Consider the following 21277-nt stretch of genomic DNA (forward strand, 5'->3'; position numbering starts at 1 on the left):
GTACGCAGAGAATGTACTGCTGGTAAGACAGGGTATACTTACTGTGCCCTGCTCTAAGGGATGCAGGTGATCTGTGGATGGCAATAGGCACAATATGGTGACGCTTGTTTCCATGGGACAGGTGAATGTGGTGGAGACTCTCCACAGCACCTGGTTCTGACCCGGCCACAAAGCCCAAGGCCAGGACAGTGATCCACAAGGCCAGGTGGGTAGGTGAGGCTGAATTCTGGTTTAGAGGCTCTGTTAGAGGCCTCAGGGGAGAAAACTGTGTCCACCAGCCACCGAACATCGTCCCTGAGTGGCCGGATGAGGATTTAGATCAAGGTGGAACTTCGGAGAACCTTACAGCCCCATACTTCTCACCTTGCCAAAATTGACTTTGCCCAGAGACACTCGCACAGATCCACAGTGAAAGAAGAAGAAGAAAAAAAAGCAAAAGCAAAAGGGGACACAACACAAAATGTCGGTTGTGAGATTAAAAAAAAGAGGAAAAAGCCTCTTGCTGTTCTCCACTGAGTTAAGAAATCCGTAGCAGCACCCAGGGAGGTAAAGAGGGATCATAAATCATCATACAGAAACAATCAGAAACATTCACTCAGGAAATTAGGGCAACCTCCAACAGCAGTGGAGAAATCCCTGCTCGCTCCGATTCCCCGAGTTCCGTTATTTCTCTCTGTTCCTCTTTCTCCTTTTGTTAAGCCTTCACAAAATGAAACATCTTCCCCCAAAAACTATGAGGATATTCCAAAAATTGCAATTGCGAGGGAAAAAAAGAGAAAGCCAACTTCAGAACACACTGAAAGCACCTGTGCAAAGTAAATGTCTTCAGAAAAACAAGACAGGTATTCGGATCTTCCCCTGCTTTCCCCCTCCAGTGGTCTCAAAGGATGTCCAGAGGAATGGGACCATAGTTAAATCCGAGTCTCATTTGCATGAGTTAGACAGCTGCAGCAGCGCGCGGGAGACGGTGCGATTGCACTTGTGAATTGTGCCAAGTAGCGCACCCGCTCCACATCGAGAGATCGCTGCTCTCAACGAGACCGAGCGACAGCGATGACAGCACCTGAGAGAGCAGCCCTGGGCAGGGACACAGGCACACACAGGCAGCGTCGGCAGCGCTGTTCCAGTAGATGTGCGCAAGAGGAAGAGGGGAGAGCAGGAGGAGGAGGAGGAGGGCAAGGGAGGGGGGGAGCCTCAACAGCCAGCCAGCAAGCAGGAGAGAGTGGCTATGCAAATGGTGCATTCACATAGCGAATCACTGGAGCCTGAGTGCATTACAGAGGAAGAGCCTATTTAGGCAGAATAGCAGGAATTGGAGCCATGTCCCCCAGCCCTGATTCCTTTCACAACCTCCCTCTGCTCTCCCTGTTCAGTCATTTTCAATCCACTCTCCTGTGTGGACATTCATGAGCAGTAAAAGGAACGAAAGAAAGCAAACAAGATGCAGGACAGGCTGGATTAATTTTTGTTTTGACTTAATCTCTAGATTCCTCCTTTTCTTCCACTCCCCGTCTCCCTTCTTCTATTTGTTCCTTTTCATCTGTCTGTGAATTCGGGGAAGTTGTTTGATGATAGTCCTGCGGATATAAAAATGTAAGCCAAGCAATCCAACCCAATCCTTGCCTCTCCATTCCCTGGTCAAACTGTTTTCTATAGGTTCTTGACTGGACTCTGCAGTCTGTCGCAAGCAAGATTTTAGAAGAGTGATGATGCTGCAGCTCACATAAGCAACTCTCTCTCTCTCTCTCTTAGACACAATCATACGAACACACACATACACACACACACACACGTAAACAAAGCATGCACAGTGCTTGAGCTGGCAGTTGAGCACTGTCCACAGAGAGGGTGCTGAACTGCTGAATCTGAGCAAGTCTGTCTGGCCCGCTAATAAAAGACCATTTCTCACAAGAGGGGTAATGCTCATCGCAGACTCAGTGCACGGCGTTGGGTTACGGGAATGTGGAGAACATGTGGCCATAAAAGCCTTTCTGATAAACACAATCCAGTTCAGCTGGGAAGGGTGCTCAGTGTTCAGAGTTCAGGGCTGGAGAGCACCAGGCTCCGCTGCAGCGTGCCTGCTTCGGTTTGCACACCGGCCATTCAACAGCTTCGAAAAATTCAGTGTTCTAAGCTGGAGGGTGAAAAAAAAGCTGTAAGTAGCCTACTGCTGAGCTGATCTTTACGGTTTACAGGGAATACACGGGCATTTCATGCCCAGAGAAAGACAATTTAGCTGGCGTGACACAGAGGATAATGTGTCCTTCTCCACTGAAGGCAATGAAAGACACCTTCAGGAAATGAAAAAAAAAACAATTAAATGAATATAAACAAGGAACGTTTTACTTGATCCATTTAGGGAGTACAAATACATTAAAACGGAGGGCTTACATTTAAGCATTGTTGCTGTATTATCAATTTTAATTTAGCAACAAAAAGAAAGAATACAAAATCAGAGCAGCATCTTTATTGGTATGAAATTAACAGAACCGGCGAGATTTAATCTGCCATCTGGCGCGAGGACGGATGAGGATTTCTCTGTTGTATCTGGCATTGTGTTCCTATAGAGTAGCGAAATGCGATTTAAGTACAAAACAGATGCGGCACACATTAGGCAACTGTGCTGTTCTCACCTTGCAGAATCTCAATAACTTGGTGCAGCCACCTGGTGCTAAGAAGTCAGCCGCATGGAACCACTTCTCTGTTATCATTTGCGTTGGTGAAAAGGAAAGCTCCTGCCGAATGAATCTGTTTACACTTTTATAATTATCGTGTGATTTGCATAATTACACCTAATAAGGAAATCTATCAGGGCTGCTTGACAAGGACAACAACCTGACTTACTATGTCCTCAACAGCTTTTGAGAAAAATAGAAGAGTAACATCTGCTTATGTTCTATTTTCACAGGTTTTCACTGGGTATTTACTCTTTTTAAGGCTATAAGTTGCTTCGTCGGTATGCAGCAACTGAAGTTAATGACATCAGCAATGAGGCAATATTGATCAGGCTCACCATCAGTTGCTTGTTAGTTTGTGCCCCCAAGTGGTGGAACTGTGAAGTGCACACAAGATCTGTTGGTTTATCACAAAGCACAAAATGCTTCATTATAAGACTATTTCTTAAAGCCTCATCACTGCATCACATCACGATATATATTCAAACGATAAAAGAAGAGTTGTGTTCGGATCCATCACTCTCGTTCAAATCAGTTCCTATAAGATCACCTGCACTGTAAGTCACTAAGCAATCAGCAGGTTGCCCTTTGCTCCAATCCATTATGACAAATTGGCTAACTGAAGTATGAGAAGCAAGACAATCGGATGACGATCATGCAGCTAAAGTGAAAACACAAAAGCAAACACCTAGGGCCGAGAACTAAACTAACCTCAACACAGTTACAATCGCATCCGCTTTAACCAGATGATTGTAGAGAGATGGCCACAAAATTAGAAAATTCTCTCCCGCAACTCAACATTCACCATTAGATTTTGTTTTATTGTGTTCCTGTTAGTGAGCGGTCTCCTTGACACAAAGCCAAATAAGATGCAGAGAAGGCTCTTGAGAAGAAGGCTCTTCTTTGTTTCCATTTAAGACCCAAAGGATTGTGAAGTCTCTAATGCATGTGATGCTTTGAGCCCATACCCCTTTTTGAATCTAAATCTCTTTGCTTTTATTTCTTTTGAAGGTAAAAACCAAAATAAAGAATAAAGCAATGGAGAGTTATTTAAAAAGGAAACAAGGAAAATACATTGAGAAACCCTTCCCCCTCGAAGTAAGTGATCAGCGAGAAGAAGATAAATTAGTCTTGGGTGTAATATACCCTTTGAGAACAAAAGAGAATGAAAGACATGAGTAGTCTCTAGTAGTTACTCACTTAAGACTGAAACCACCACAGCACACTCCACTGTGAGATGATTGTTGGAGGACTGGAGGAATAGTGGAGGGTGAGCAGTGGATGAGGGTGAAGAGTGCCTGACCTCACTGGAGCAAGGCCTTTAAATCAGTTAAAGGTCCATCAGGCGACACTTTATCACACATGGAGAGACTCTTTAGAGAGGAACGGGCACTTGAAAACACTTTAAAAGCAACGTTTCTCCTCCTCAAGAGCCACAAAGCTGTTTACTTCAAACATTACAGGAAAATATATGTAAATACCTTTTATGTTAAATAACTCAATCAGCAGCAAGCTGAACGATCCAGGGTTACAGCAGCTTACTATTTAGGTGCAGTTAAGAGTTAACGCGACACATAGAGACAGAAATGACATGCTGCTGTAGAGACGATCAACATCAGATCGGTCAAGTACGCAAAGGCGCGAAGTAACACAAGTGGCATTACGCATTGTTGATTATTTTCGCCCATGCGTACCTGCGTACCAGTTATGTGCACCCCTGTACATTACAAACCATGTCAGTCTTTTATCACAAAAGACGTGGTATTCGACATTATTACTGCCTGACATTCATTGACATATGTTAAACCCAAGCTTGTTATCCAACTGGAACTATACTGTGAATATCAAACCTTTCATTACTCATTCAAACATGCTTTAACATCGCTGCAGAGAGACGGACGTGCACACGGTGCGCTGATGCAAATGTATGCAAGTGTACGGAAATAGAAACCGAATTCTGTCTTAGTCACCCCAAGATGTGACATGATAAGAACAGACAGATACAGGGCGGCAACACTCAATACAAACACACAAGCTGTACAGTATTTCAGCACAAAGGGCGGTCAGAGTGTTAATACCGTTTGTGTTGGCGGAGGATGTTACATCACAGTGCCTGTCTGTCAGATTACTCTACTGTACCAGTTCCGAGTGGGTGAGGTTCACTCTGACCCTCACAGGTCAAAAAGGCATCGACTTGAAGATTTACAATTCATTATCAGCACCTCAGCATCTCTGGCTGCAGAGCGGTGCAGCTTCCGGTTTATATCATCACTACAGCCATGACTACCCTCATCGTTAAGAGATTAGCTCTTCTATGAATATCTATTGCTCATGCATGTGCCGCAGTCAGTGCCTTCATTCACCACATAGAGATGTGTGCTGCACAATCTGTTCATTATGCAAGCTGTGATGACTACATAAATAACACTACTCAAGCTGATAAAACGGAAATAATGCAAAATTAGTGTTTTAAAATCGAATTCGCAAATTGCACTGCGTGGTGGTATAATGGAATGACTGCCCTTTCCATGGCGCAAAACAAACAGACAAAAACTCCACATCAGAATCAGAATCATTATTCCCATGTATAGTTTCACATATAAGGAATGTGTCATGGCGGGTTGTTATGACATTCATCCTTCCTCTAATTGTGTCTCAAATGACTAAGACATTATTATTAATGTAATGGAGCTATGAAATGAAGTAAAAATAAAAAATAATTTAGAAACACTCTCTTGATATTGTTAATGTATGGTTAGATTGTAGTATTCACATACTGCAGCATCTGTTTTGGTGTGTGGATGCTATTCAAGATAATGCAACAAAATGTTGTGTCCAACATTTATCATTATAAAAGTACAGTGACTTGGTTGGAGTCAAATAATGATCTTGTTTAGCATAAACACACATATACTAACATGCACAACCAGGGCCAAAGCAGGCCGAAACTACATATATGGAGGATAAAGAGATGGAGTTGTTTAATGGCACATTGAGTTGTTTCTCTGCTGGCTAAGGATGCTTTGCAATCTGGCTGATGTGATGTACAGTATTTTGTTTCTTCTCATAATGCATAAATAATGCCACAATAGTGCTATTCATTTCCATAAACCCATTTAAATACACATTAAGATCAAGCACAAAGGAAATAATTCAAAAATCCTTGAACCCAAGTGCAAATAAAGTGTGTGTGTGTGTGTGTGTGTGTGTGTGTGTGTGTGTGTGTGTGTGTGTGTGCATGCATGCGTGTATGCGTGTGTAATGTCGGCGAATGCATAAACTAAATCCTAACCGTCAGTGAGAGATAGGGTTCAAAGGTCGGCAGCTTTCCGGAGGCTTTCTCTATATCTCCTCTGACAGTTCCCAAGATGCAGTGGGCCACCGGGGCAGTGTGTCTGTCTCTGTCTCTCTGTCTTTCCTAAAATCCGTCTAAAGTAGATCAGTTCCTCTCTCCGAGCGTTTCATCCTGAACAGGTCAAGGACAGACTGTGTATCCTGTCAGGAGTCCAAATCTTCTTTGTAAATGCACAACTTTGCTGCGTTTTCAGCGAACTGGGACAACAAAGAGGTTTAATGAAACATTTTCTCTTTCTCTAAATATGAAAGTACTCATAAACACATTGCTTTAATTTCTTTCAAAAGTGTTTTCCCTACTTTTGAATGAAGTGTATTCCTTTGAAAAACAAACAAACAATACTCATATTCTGGTTTTGAAAAGAAATACAGCCGTTAAATACAAAGGTTTTCTGCAGCCAGCGCCACTCGTCAAGTAGGGATCCTACTACATGAAGCGATGTAATGAATCTCCTTCATACACAACATTTAGTCAATTGGCAAACCTTCTTTTCCAGTGTTAATCAGTCAAATTGCACTTTAAACTCTATAGAACCTCAACTACGTGGATTGTGTAGTCATAAGTTACAAAGATTCATCACTGTGTACGAGTATGAGGGATGTCAGGTCCCTCGTGGCTTTCAGAAGGTAAAGCTGGTTCTGTTGCTGTAGAATAACAAAATCTATACGTCTGACCCCATTCTGACATGTGGGAGTGGAACAAGTTAAGCGGAGCAGCTGAGCAATGTCTGCTGCATGGTCGGGAAGCATGTGGGTGAGCTTTAGAAGAGATTCATGCAGGGACAGCAGAGAAAATAAAAAGGGGAGACTTTATTTCAGTCTAAATTTCAAAAAGCTGATGCAGTGGAGAACCTGCTAACAACCAACATTGAAGGAGCTGGGCTGAGATAACACATTCTGGGTCAGTCCCACTGCACTTCCTATTTTCCAGTCAGGATTTCTTCTCTGCGAATGAAAAGACGGTGGTCATGGCAAAAAAAAGGGCAAGATCGCTGCCGTTCCTTTTGACTCTGGTTTTAAAATGTATTTCAGAGGAGGAGGTGTCATGAGCAAAGGCTTCCTGATGTCACCACTGTCCTCCATGACATCAAAAGCATGGAAACTGTAATGCAGAATCAGACGGGACCAACATGCAATTGCAACAGCCAGCAGGATTTTAGTCACCAGTGGTGACACACTTTCGCTGCCAGGTAGAGGTAGAAGGCTGTAAGGGGATCTGGCTCTGTGATGCTTGTTGTTGTGTGGGGCTTTGGCTACATCATTGGATGAATTGGACACAAAATGAATGGTGCTGCTTTACAGTAATGAATTCAAACGGAAATCTGGTAAACACAAATAATGCACATTTTAAATTCAATTGACTGTATCCTGACAGGAGTTGTATATGGTTAAAGACCAAACTAATATAAGGGAAATACTTTCCGAGCCAAGAAAAGTAATTGAGACGAGACACGCTTGCATCTTCCACAGTGATAACACAGAAAGCATGCAACAAAATCCGACGCAAAGCGACCAGGAAGTCACCCGTGTTGCAGAGCCATTCATGTCGAAGTAAAAGATTGCGATATAAATCACCAGCAGCTTAAAGCACAGAAAGAAAGCAATATATATTTGTGAAAATAAGTGTGTCAGATACTAAATGAGTGAGGCAGTGTGACTCCAGATGTCTACATACATTACATTAGAAACATTGATCGTTCTAGGTCAGTTCTCGGGGAGGCTGCCCTTAAACCAAATATCCTAAGCAGGTTTCCTCTCCAAGTTGTGACTAATGCCTACTTCACACTGAAGGATTTTCCCTCTAATTTTATACTCACCAACAGCTCCCCGCCAAACACCCCAAATTAGAGACAAATCTGCGTAGTTTCGGCATTCACGTGTTGTTTACAAGAATAAACATAACACATAACCGATCTCCGAGGGAAAACGGTAAAGACGTGTGGAAACAGACTGTTACCTGAACAAGTGTGCCAACAGCATCACTCGGCGTCTTTTTTCACGCGTCTTTTCTTGACAAAACATAGTTTGAAAAACGTATCAGGACTTTCTCCCGGTGAACGATCTCGTCGTGTGTGACCCCCTGTTGCTGGTCAGTCATGTAGTGTGAAAAACATAACGACTTCAAGAGATCCGATTACAAGACAGCCAGTGGTGCAGTGTGATATGTAAAGAGGTCTTGTGTATCTGAAGGTTGCGTGGTGTGAACTTGGCTTCAGACAGGCAGTGGTCTGTGTGTGCACTGAGTCTCCAGCCTGGCTGTCTACAGATGAGGATTTGAGGAGTGTCACACATGAAATCTCTCCTTTATGCATCACAACTTTAGAAGCTACTTTAGTTCGATGACAATTCAGACAAATTCTATAGCCCTTCAAATGTTGAGAGAAGACAGGAGAGGTTGTATTGTGTGCATATTATTAATATTACTTGGAGCACACAGATATGTTAAGACATTATAAACAGTTGTTGGTTTGCAATGGAGAATAGCCGACAAGCCCCTCTTGAAACTGAGCACCTTTTATTTGCTTTGTGACATAATTTAACAAGTTTGAAGTGAAACCAATTACGTTATTCAAACTCCGGACTGCGCAAAGGAACGTTGTGTGTGTTATGTAAACATGATCAAGAGGTATCACTTCCGAGAAGGTCACCAAGGGTCATCCGAAGCCCTGGAGTTAACGAATGTCTCAATTGTGGCATCCGTTTCATCAGTGAGCTCTCCTGAAGGTGGTGATGCATACTGCTACACCACAGGAGGTTAGGCTAAGTAATACTGAGGTATTGTCCTACTTGCCCTCCTATCTGTCTCATCTTCCTGTTGACCAGAGTGCTGATGTTATGACACTTATTTGTAAGTTTCCGTGTCTGTTCAATAACATTCTTTTCCAAACATCTGTACACTGACTGATTTCAAGGTTGTAACCTTGAAATCAGTCAGTGTGAAGGTTTGTGGTTGGAAGTTGAGGACAGAAAGGGCCTTTGGGGTTCCCTTTATATTTGTGCAAACACATATTTATTTGTGGCTCTAAAAACATTAGGTTTATTGGTCGGTGCTCCCTTTGTATTTGTTTTAGTAAAACATTGTTTAGAGCAGCATGTGAAGAAGCCATGTTGTTTGTATTCTTTCCAGAACAAGCCAGGCCTAGCTTTGTTATGTCGATTTCCATTGTTTTGCCACGACCACACCTGTCCCAACCTCTCCCACTTCATGGAGAACCATTTTGTTTAAATACATCACAGTCAAAATAAATCTTGTTTAACGTTACTCCTACTTTTGACTCTCCAATATCCCCCTGTAACAATCTAGATATGGGGTATTCAAATAATAATTCAACAAGGTCCAGTTGGAGAGAATTTCCTCAGGCAAAGGTCCAGAACATCACAATGATAATAGTCAAAATCGCACTCTATGATTTGGTGCCAAATGTATATTGAAGTTGCCAACATTTGTATTGATGTCTGTTTGTAGTCAACAACTCCCAATCAAATTAAATAATGTTCAATTGAACAATGACTCTAAATATGTATTACAGATTTCCAATTGAACTGGATTAATTATAAACAAAGTATCTCATTTCAAGTTCAGTAAAATCCTCTGAAAGAAAATGTGGCTCTTAAAATAAAGTACTTCATTTAAAAAAATGGATTTCATAAAATGTTCCTGCAGCTTTAAATTCTGTTTATTCTGGTGTTAAGTGATCAAGCCAAGATATTATATTCTTGTAATCTAAACAGAGGAATTTGTGTGCCAGACTTTATCTGTGATTATTGAAAACACTTGTTTTAGCTCTATTTCCTCTCTGTTAACATCATTGTTGGGCAGTGAATTCATGTGTTAGGATTCTGATCACATTGGGCACTTTGGTGTATTAAGTGTATACAATCTGTGCTTCGTCTCGTAGTGGCACTTCACATCGCTGCGTTTAATAATAATCTCCACAGTTTATGAACATATGAGATATACTGTTTTTGAACTAGTCGTAGGAATAATAAACATATATGAGTCTCTCCATTGTTGTTTAAAGGCTCTGGTTAAGCTGTCCACATTTCCCTTCTTGGAGCACCAAGTGAAATAACTTCTCTGACTCACTATTTTCCAACTATCGGGTCTCTCTCCAGTGTGTGTGAATATGGCACTCGGGTCGATGGCGGGGCATACACATATGTGATTGTCCGAGTAGCATCATGTGAGATGATATACAACTTGTGTAGTTAGTTCAGGGTACAAGTTAAAGTAATGAAATAGAAGGCAACAAGTTCACTTGTCAAAAACCACGATATTTTAAAACTCAACAGCAATGCCTCGCTCCAGCAGAGAGACATTGTCTCTGCACATGCTGTTATTGTAATGGTAACTTTGACCTGGGGTAACGTTCATTGATTGGTATGTACTCGCATAGAGACAATATATAATATGGATTTCTATCATTTGTTTTCAACTGGAACAGAACGAGTCACTGCTTCTTGTTTTCCTTTTCGTCTGGAAAATATTGTTTTCTGACTGCATGTTTTGATTACAATGTCCATCAGCATCTCAATTTGTAATTCACTGAACTGAAAATATAATTTTCTCTTCAATTAAATGACGGCAAAATCATTCACAGCATGTCAACAGAAGCAATCAAAACTTTTTGCAATAGTTGTTACGCAAGCTCTCATTTTATTTGGTTTCGGGATATGTGCGATTCTTGCCACAGTTCTGCAGAGTGTCATATTCATATAGCCTGAGGGGAATATTCAGTGTCGGTGTATTACCCACCAGGGTAGGTTAGCAGTCTCTGTCGTCGAGCCAAACCTTTAATTAGTATTGTTCTGTGTAGAAACAACTGATTCTTATTTCCTGTCAACATCACCCTCCAGGCTACCATTTAATAAAAAACACCTCAAAGATTAGGTTCCCACCACTGCACTGCAATGAGCTCAAAATGAGATTCTGATTACAACAGAGATTACAAGGAAGACAATTTAATGTGCTTAATGCTAGAGCACAACTCTGATCTGACTGTAGATTGTTCAGTAGGACAAAAATAATGTTGAAAAGCACAAGAAGGGCTCTCCCCAACTGACTTTTTTTGTGTTGAGGTCACACCAGAGCTCTGCCACACTATGTGCTGCAGCATGTTCTTATGAAGCCATCTGAAATATGTCAAACACTGCTGCTCCTTCATACTGTAAGAATGCACTGTGCCAGCTCCACATCATATACAAAAGGCATGTGGTATGCCTCCTCACAGCTGTTTGATATGTGTTACCGTCATTCATGCAACTTCATGATAATTCAGTATTTCATCAAGCCATCTAAGCCATGTTAGCGATTCTCCACCACTTCATGCTGAGAAAGCCCTGCTTGGGCAAAGTTACAGACACGTTACAGCATCCACAGTGGGAGGGAGGGAGACCTGGTTTCCATGCCAACAGGCTTTACCCACTGCTTCCTGGCACAGAAACCCATTTAAATTCGGACACTCAATCAGTACGAGGACATTATTGAAAGATAATTAGGGCACAGCGACCACTTATAGAGATGGAAGTAGAGAAAAATTTAGTAAAATGAGGACAACGTGAAGACAAAAACAAAGCCTCATTAAATAGCACAGGAATGATCCAAAATATTGCACCATCCAACTCAGTATCCATATTAACCAGGGAACCAGTATAAAGATGGTGAATGTATGAAAATAAGTGCAGATCCTTTACTTTACAAACACATACTATAAATATGTAAAAATTTGATCTAGACCAGTGACGTGTGGTCAGGGGAAGCTATCTAGAAAAATAAATATTGGTAAAATAAAATAAATATAAATATTTGTGCTATAAATGTAATTTCTGTATGATCTCAATCATATCAAGCATTATAATCCAAATCCCTGAATTTCCGCATGTCCTGTTTGAACAGAGATAGCCAGGTGAGGGAGCGACGAGCTGTGCCTCATCTCAGATTGTGCAATCCCTCACAAACTGGGTTTGCTTTCTCATTGTTGGTCACCACTGTAGTATTTGTAGACTTAATATGCATCCTTTCTTGCCATAGAATATGCTGTGTATTTCACATATGTGCAGAACCTATATTAGTCTTGCTGATAGACATAAAACCGCAGTCAAATCGCAGAGGGGAGGCGAACAATGCCAAAGTCTGAGATTGTTGTCCAGAAGAAGAGACGACAGGACTTGATTTACAAGTAAAGCTAGGACCCTGCATACACTGCAGTGGGCTATATGGCCTATTTGTACTTGTATTGAATGACGATGAAATGTGGAATTGCGATGGCAAATTAAAAGACCACAGAGGGTGCAGAGGAAATGCTCTTTCTCTTGGCTTCTTGGTGGAATCAAATATGTACCATGCCTATGTGTGTGTACCGAACGCTGATATGAAAAACAACCTGTAGTCATTGTGCAGGATGCCAATTGAATGGTGACGTAATCTCCTCCTTCGGGTTCATATGTTTGTAAATCTCACTGATCTAGACCTAATATGAAGCTGCTAATAAATAGTTGATTTCAAACTGTAGTAGAGAAGCATGTGATACATACCAGGTTCAAACATTATTATTACTATTAGTACTAGTAGTAGTAGTAGTAGTAGTAGAAGTAGTAGAAGTAGTAGTCGTAGTCATCGTAGTTGTAGCAGTAGTAGTAGTAGTAGTACTAGTAGTAGTAGTAGCAGAACTAGTAGTAGTAGTAGTAGTAGTAGTCATAGTCGTCGTAATAGTGGCAGTAGTAGTAATAGTAGTTGTAGTAGTAGCAGTATTAGAAGTAGTAGTAGAAGTAGTAGTGGTAGTAGTAGTCGTAGTTGTAGCAGTAGTAGTAGAAGTAGTAGCAGTAGCCGTAGCCATAGTCGTAGTCGTAGTCGTAGTAGTAGCAGTAGTAGTAGCAGTAGTCGTTGTAGTAGTTTTGGGACATCGGTGGTACATTATGGAAAAGAACAATACACATTTTATATCTGTGCTTTGGAAACAGAGACAGGATTATTAGGATCAATTCATTGTTGGTGTTGGTGTTCACCTGGGATTTGTTGCCGATAAGAATATATAACATCACCAGAAGAAAGATTATTTATATGAGCATACTATATTGCATATACTGTAGTATCTATAAATGGTGCATTGGTTATGTTGCACATCTATCCTTAAAGGAAATGATAATAACTGATCGCAATCATTTCAGAATGTACACTTATTGTCAGTAAACACATTTAGTTAAAAAACATTAAACATTGATAACATGGAATAGTTATTTGAGTGTACGTTTGAAAAGCCTTTTCCTGCCCAATGACAGATCAGTTAAGCTTTACATGTCATTCCTGTAAGCCTGTGTGGACATTCAGCAGCACATAAGACTGATTCTTATATCTCGGGACACAATGGCTGTCCTAGGCTAGGCAAAGCTTTCAAAACACAGACCAAAGTCCAAATATTTTCAGACCCATTCATTTGTTTCGCTGAGCTGCATTTAAAAGAAGGCCACATCCAGGGCGAAGAGGATATTACTTCCATGTGACGGTTGTTTACTCAAGTGTCGTATCCCCTTGGCCTCACTACTGGACTGAGTTCCCCCTTGTATTGATCCAAACCAAACTAAGTGCTCTATGGTCAAGCCACAAGAGAGGACAGGGACAACACTGTCTGCTGTACTTCCTGCTTGTGTGTGTGTATGTGTGTGTGTGTGTGTGTTTATCTGCCTCGTAAATCTGGAGGATCATCACGACAATACTGAAACCCAACACTGAAAGACAATTTAAGGAACATGCCTAAATATTTAAAAGAAGCTAAACTGACTCCAAATAAATACAGACATTGGATGTGATGCATTGCAACTTTTAATAATATGTCAGAAAAATGTTTGCAAAATGTTTTCATTTTCTGAACCTTCTTAGATTCTTCTCTTATTTTTTAATTATTTATTGAAATTCTGGCTTTTGTGGACTAATGCAACAACCATGTCAGCGTGTGTGTTCCTCTGTGTGAGAGTAGCTGTCTTTAGACTACATGAAGGGGGGCCACATGACCGAAATAGGGTCCTTTGTCTTTCCTCTGGATGTGCTTCAGAAAAATCAGAGCCATGTCTAATGCAGATCACACACACTGGATACCGAGCCTGGCGCCCAAACGGACTATTCTCAAGGTACAATAATGAGCATTGACTCATAACAAATTAAGTGAGAGGGGGTCGTCTTTGCCCCTTGGGCAGACACAATGTAGACGAGACCCTTGCAACTTCCATTGTTGATACAATATTGACATGGCACTAATAGCTCTGGCTGGAAGACTGGGCGGAGGAGCAATCAGGCGAAAATTGCGTGAAGGCCAGACTCACCCGTCGCTGAAGCCTCTCTGCGACCCACTTTAGCTCAACAGTAAACACCATTCTGTTTGTCTTTGTACATTACACTCAGATGTTACACCACTCCAGGCAAACTCCCTCAGGGAGGTCTAGACTGGAGTTTAAGTCCCGTCTCCTCCTTCACACACCACACACAAACCAAGTCTCAGCTTCTGAATAATTACTTGGATTTTTTAAAAACACTATTGACAAGATGTAATATGACAATATCAACTTATACTCTAAGCTTAAAATAAGACACTAACAATGTTCTGCTTAGGGCTGATAGCGAGCGTTGGTTTGTGCGTACAACAGCACTGATGCCTTCAACACAGATACATAGTCTGTCTTCTTTCTGACATGCCGTTTTATTTCTACTGGCATCAAAAATAGCTTGTAGTGATGGGACCAAATACATGCTTAACACCATTCACAACCATCAGAGTTCATCTCACATGCACGAGGATCTGACAGACACTCATCTCGGCCAGTGTGGATTGTATTTCCTACCCTAGTTTCACTCACTGCAGGTATTCAGAGGGGATAATCGGTTCTAAAAATACCACGCAAAAGAAACTGTGTCCACAGTTCATTAAAACATCAAATTTACTCGCACGTGTTTGGGAGATGATGAAGAAAAGATCTGAAGATTGTTTTTATATCATCATCCCACCCACCAATCATTCTGAACTGAAAGGTTTAGCACAGTTCTGAAAGGTTGCAACACATTATCATGATCACAGCGCAGCCAAGAAACAGTGGATTGCTCTGAAATACAAGAAACCCAGTGCAGAGTGTGTGTGGATACATGCCAGGCTCACTGTAGACCGCTAAGGAATTGCAAAAAGTATTAGCAAAAAGCAGTAGTATGCAATGAAGATGGAAAAAAACTGGTATGAAGATGCTGTCACGAAGGGGGGAAGCCACCTTAGTGATTAGCGACTAAATAGATGATGCATTCATCCATTATGAGAAACGATTTATCCTTTTCAGGGTCACGGGGGGGGGGGGGGGGACTAGAGTCGCTGCGTGTCTTTGGACTGTGGGAGGAAGCCGGAGAAAACTTGCGTTGAAACGAGGAGTACATGCAAACTGGCTGTGAGACGACCGGGCCAGCCACTCGACCACAGTGCAGTGCGTAATGCATGATGTCATTCTCTAAAATTCTAAAGATACTTCTGATATGTGAAGTTAGGGTTTTACTTTTTACTTATCTTTAATTTGATTGTTTTAATTCTTAAAACAGATAACTGTTTCCTCATAATAATGAAAACCGTGTTAACACATACATTATAATAAATTAACTGAGAGTCACAGCTCACAGACTGGGGACACTACATATCAATGCAAAGTATTCCACTCAAAATGATTGATGTTTTGAATTTACATGAGCTGTATTGTACTATGAGACATCATATTAATTCCCTTATGATGTGTGACTGACTGCTATGAATGTTACGGGGCCGGGGGCTGAGGAATGGAGTTGTTCTCCTTGTGTGCAGACTATCCTCTGGAGAAATATGAGGTAATGCAGCAAGCTCCCCATTTTAGGTTGCTTTATCAGAGACCCATTGCTGTGTTGTAAATTGCCTGCACCTCAGCTTATGCAAATATATCTGGTAAAAAAGAGATATGTTTCTCTGGTTCCTTTGCCGCCGCCCCCCCCTCTCCTCTATATTCCTATGACAATCCATCAACACAGATAAAAAAACACATATCCAGCTTCATTTTTCCTTCTCTTAGCATTTCCCTGGCAGCGTGAGGATGTCTGGCATTACTTTTCTGAGAACTACTTCAGTTCATCCTTGCTGAAAGAGATTCTTAGAAAGTATGTTTTTTTGTGGTTACACATTGCATCCCTTGGGAGTGCTTATTGATCTGTCCTATAATGTCGTGATGTCAAGAGTAACAATGAGACTAGCTGCAGTAGCTAGACTCAGATACTCTATAGGTGTGCATGTCCTGATCGCTGCTCTGCTCCCACTGCTGGAAATAACCTATGAATATCTGTGACGGGAAGAAAGTTCCAAACTGCTTTTCATCTCTTTAGCGCACACGGAAGGTTCACGCTGAATTTGCCATAAAAAATGTCCATCAACACCTCAAGCTCCACTGCTGTGTTGATCCAAACATGGTCTGAGGAATAAATAGGGAGAGTAAAACGGGGCTGAGACGGGCCGGGATCAGGACGGGCTTCACTCGACTCACATCTCACGGACAGAAGAATCCTTTGAGCGTTATCATAGGGAGAAGATATGTGCGCCGTACGGGGCTGCACTGGGAATTTATTCGCATGTTCTGTTGATAACAAAAGATGTGGTCTTGCCAAGCTGGTAGAAGTGACACAGAATGCATTAACATTTATGGTGCTCTCTTCTCTCTCTTTTGTGTCATCCCCAGAGTGCCCACTCTGTTCTTTTCTCCTTTATGCAGTTCAGCACATTGCCCATTCACCCCTTACTGTGTGAACTGCTGCAGAAGAAAATAATGACCAAAAAAAATCCCCTGTGCGTATTTTGCATAAGGAAGTAGCCCGTTTTCTAAAAGGAGCAGAAGACATTACCCTAGTTCCCTCAAAAGCTAAGCATTAATGAGCACTGAGTCCCTTAAACAAAACGCAGATCTAACTGTCTTTAAACAGAGATTAATATCATACAACTTTTAAATTTCATAATGTGGCTCAAAGTAAGTTAAATAGTTATGGTGTGTTTGTTTTATTAATTTGTAAATTTCACGGTTAGCCAGTCGACCTCAGTGCAGTGCGTAAATGCACGATGCAATTTTCTATGTTTCTAAAGATAACGATTGCAACATGAACTTAGCTCAGAAACATTAACTTAACAAATAACAATACTCAAAATGATTAACATTTTGAATTGATATGAGCTGTAGGACATCATATTAGTTCCCTTATGATTTGTGCATCCTGGCTATGAATGTTACGAGGCCGGCGGCTGAGGAATGTAGTTTCTTTCCTTGTGAGACCACTGGAGGAATACGAAATAATGCAGAAAGATACCCATTTAAGGTGTGTTTGAGGTTGTATTTGTATTGGTCAATGCAATACACAACAGCAGGCATCCTGTTAACATTTAAATAATTCATAAGTCCATTTCTGGTTATTTAGTTTGCTTGATGGACTTGTTTTCAATGTTTTATTTAGCAGAACACAATGTTTGTTGCTCCCTCTAGTGGTACATCTCTCAAACTTTAATGAGCTTTCACTGAAGCAGCAGCCAGATGTCACGATCCTAAACTACTCTGCCTTGAGTTGAGAACGCTCTCGACACCCTCAGAGAAGACGATGTATTTTCAAGCAGAGCTTGTGAAGTTTCCTTCTAATTGACCGAGTGACAGTACATAGCACAGTCCAGAGCTTTCACTCAGTTGCATTGGAGAGTTGACAAAGCAAATGTGTGTTATTTCTGGCAAACATTGTGCTCCGTGAGGACACAAATAGAGCACACAGGCAGGAAACAATAATGAGCTGGAACACAAATGTTGTGTGAACGCATCGGATAAAAATGTCCGTGCTGTTGATAACACCCACCTTCAAACGTCTGGCACCAAGCATCTTCTGGACGAGTTGAATTAGCTCCAGAGAGGGACTGAATTATACGTCTAATGCTCTGAGTTGTGTATGAAGTCTGTTTTCTATGTATTTGTCCAAATCATTTGAAATAAAATGATTTTTTTTTAAAAAGAGTTGGAAAGTGGAAGCCTACCATCATTACAGAGCGGTCCTCCGAATGTCGTCATGCTGCAGTCACAGCTGAAGCCCTCCCACTGCTGGAGGCACACACCCTGGTTGGCGCACGAGTCCTCCTGGCACGTCGTGCTGGGGCCTGAATATGAAGACAAATGGCAACTTGGTAAACAGACTTTAACAATATCAGGCAGACATTCTGCAGATTGACCCTGCAGTGAAATGAAGTGGCACGCCCAACAGACCGTAGAGGCTTCTGCAAATGGAAGCAGACACAGAACAAACATACATATGCAAACACGACAACTGTGTGTTTCGCCATATTTTGTATTCCTTCCATAAAAACTGCTTCAAACTCACAGGTTGAAGCCAAACTGCCTGCCCAAAGCCCTCAGTGAGTTAAACGGTTTACATTAAACAGACGAAACAAAAACCTCACACATATACAGAAACAGCATTTCTTTGTTTTTGTATAACTTAAGGATTAAAGCGTTATTAGTGCTTTCCAACATGTTTATACTTCAGAACAGCAGAGTGCATAATAATAAATGAATTGTTATGATTAGAGCTGACACTATTTACATCAAGCTTTTGCACAATACAGTAGCATGTATTTAAGATAAAAGATAACAATCTCTTGTTCCAGAGATTTATCAAAACTAACAAAAGAAATACAAATAAATAACATATATAAACAATGGCGATATAAAAAGAAATGTTATGGATGTAATACTAACATCAGTGCAAAACAATATAGCAATAACTAAAATCGAAAAATTGTAATCACAACAACATAAAAAGGCATTACAAGTATTATAAGTAACCAACACCAGTGCCTAAAATAATAACAATAAACATAGCGTAAATTTGTTAAATAAAAAAAAGGATATGTTGTGCATATAATTTAAACCAATATTGGCAATGATATTGAAAATGTAATATCATATATGATATACATGTGTATATATATACTAGCAAGATGTAGCTTCAGTATTGTTACAGCGACAAGGTAATGCGTCTACAGACTATAATCCACGATGTGGTGCAGTTCAGCTTTCCTTCTCCAAACGGCAGTGTCCCTGCCCACCTGTGCAGGTGGTTCAGAGAGCTGGGAATGGGATCATAGATGCTCAGTTCGGAAGCAGTAGGGGCCGGAGTTATCAATGTGCTTGTTAATAGCAATAATAATGCTTCCAGATGCGTTTAAGGTCAAATTATTTGAGCATCTATTATTTCCATCATTCCAATCGAATATCAGTTAGTCTGAGTCCGAGTGACAGAATACCAAGTGTTTTCAGTTAATGGGGAAATGTTAGTGGAATGACACTGGTGCGTATGGATGATTGTTGTTATTATATATATTTTAATTGATACGTTTTAAAAATATATTAATTATTAGATCATTTTCGTTTCAACTAATTCATTTTGATAATAAATTGTCAACATCTGGATATTTGGTTTAGGTTAATGTCACTTGGACATCATATAATCTCAATAATGACACACATACGACTGCTTGCATGGAGCACTCTCCTTTACAGCCAGAATTACTCACGGAGAACACATTTAGCTTTTCGATAGTTGTTTTATTACAATGATGAAATGGATATTTATCCCTGTGTGTATTTATTTACTCTTGTGATATTTTAAAATGAGTCACTCCACTATTAAATACAGACATACATTCACAAACTCATCTCCAAAAATGATCTTTTCTGAATGTTTGTAGCCACAGTAACTTGCAGCTCAGTCTGCGTGTAGCTATAGTAACTGCTTAATATATTTACATGTTGGCTATAGCGTATTCAAGGTTAAAAATACAAAATGCTGGACAGTGTTCCTTTTGCAATAAGAAAAACAAGCAGTTTGGTTCAAGATCTTTATGAAAAACCTTGGTATATGATGTACTTATAAATTGCATCTAACCCCATGACATACTTTTCATTCCATTGTTTACAAAGTCGTATATATTAAAAGTAGCTCATGTGTTACACATGAAATGGGGCCTAATTGGTCTTGACTTCAAAATTAGAAGTGTATTGACACTAGTTTTAAAGGAGAACCTATTTCTGTAATAATTTAATGAAGTTATTACAATTGATGTTGATTACAAATCCAGTAACTATAATGTAATTAAATTGCTTTATAATGATCAATATGCATCTGAACTTAATTTAATTACTGGCCCCATGGTGCTTCATTTTGAGGCCTACTTTAATCTGTTAAATCTTAAAAATGCCTGCTGCTCGATATAGTTCTTACTGTAGCTATAGAGTGCCAGAGATTACAGTTATATATGGCACTAGTAAACATGGGATTTATAGCAACAATGATTAATGTCATGGAAAACATGAAAATGACTGAGGTTTGTAGTTAACGTCTTGATTATTTAAAAACAGGAAACTCATGCAGGGGAATAGTTGTGTGAATGAAGTCATGCAAAAGTATTTATTATAAGTATGTTCTTATAAAAACATACATAACCACAGCAAAAAACAATGTCCAATAGAGCAACACACAATATGCAGGTGCAAATCAAATGTGATCCCCATAGTCTCTGATACAAGATGGTAATGGTACTTGTATTCCTATGGGACTGAAGCCCATTCCATAGAGCAGGTGGGTGAATTCAAATTAGGCATATATCTTGTTCAGGGACGGGAAAGTGAGGAAGGAGGAAGAGACTGAAGACGTGGGGGGAGGAGGCATTGCAGGGGCAGAGGGAGGCAGGACACAGGACTCTGTATCAAACACACACATCTTCTTGCAAGTCAGCTTTCATCAATGTAACTTTTGTAAGCAAAATAATAGGAAAGGCAAAGGCAAAGTATACCAACTGTTAGTAAAGGAGCAAGACCTCAGAGATGGAGGAAAGAGCCAGAAGGGACACATTGTAAAGCATGATGCAGACCGTATTAATTACTGTAACTACTCTCAAAATCATCAGCAATATGAAGAAACAACATTGAAACAGTTAAGTCATAATTATAGGAAGTAGATATTCTTTGTCTATATATGCGGAAAAAGGAACAGTTATAGAAATATTCGTATCCTGAAATGATACCTGTCGTAGCAAAATACAAAATACTATCAGCGATTATACGCTACGTTTTGACACCTGTATACAGTTCAATACATGTGTTATAATAGAAGCTATTTTCCAGTGAGCGCCACTATTGAGGCTATAACAAAAAGACCCATGGCGCTGCATTTGATTACA

At 40.4% G+C, this 21277-nt stretch overlaps 1 protein-coding gene across 6 annotated transcripts in view; it reads right to left on the bottom strand.

Moving 5' to 3' along the window:
• LOC130206860 (neurexin-1a-like) overlaps positions 1 to 21277 on the bottom strand; it is a 241291-nt gene that overhangs the window by 97332 nt on the left and 122682 nt on the right. For 4 of the 6 annotated variants that reach the window (XM_056435086.1, XM_056435085.1, XM_056435084.1 and 1 more), the window contains exon 1: positions 43 to 1099. In XM_056435086.1, coding sequence (XP_056291061.1) covers positions 43 to 289 — 247 coding nt within the window. In that variant the 5' untranslated portion in view covers positions 290 to 1099. Of the gene's footprint in view, positions 1 to 42; positions 1100 to 18076; positions 18197 to 21277 lie in introns of those variants that run through there. The other 2 variants (XM_056435082.1, XM_056435081.1) reach the window with 1 other exon arrangement.

The sequence above is a fragment of the Pseudoliparis swirei genome, chromosome 17, assembly GCF_029220125.1.
Source record: "Pseudoliparis swirei isolate HS2019 ecotype Mariana Trench chromosome 17, NWPU_hadal_v1, whole genome shotgun sequence".
Lineage (NCBI taxonomy): Eukaryota > Metazoa > Chordata > Actinopteri > Perciformes > Liparidae > Pseudoliparis > Pseudoliparis swirei.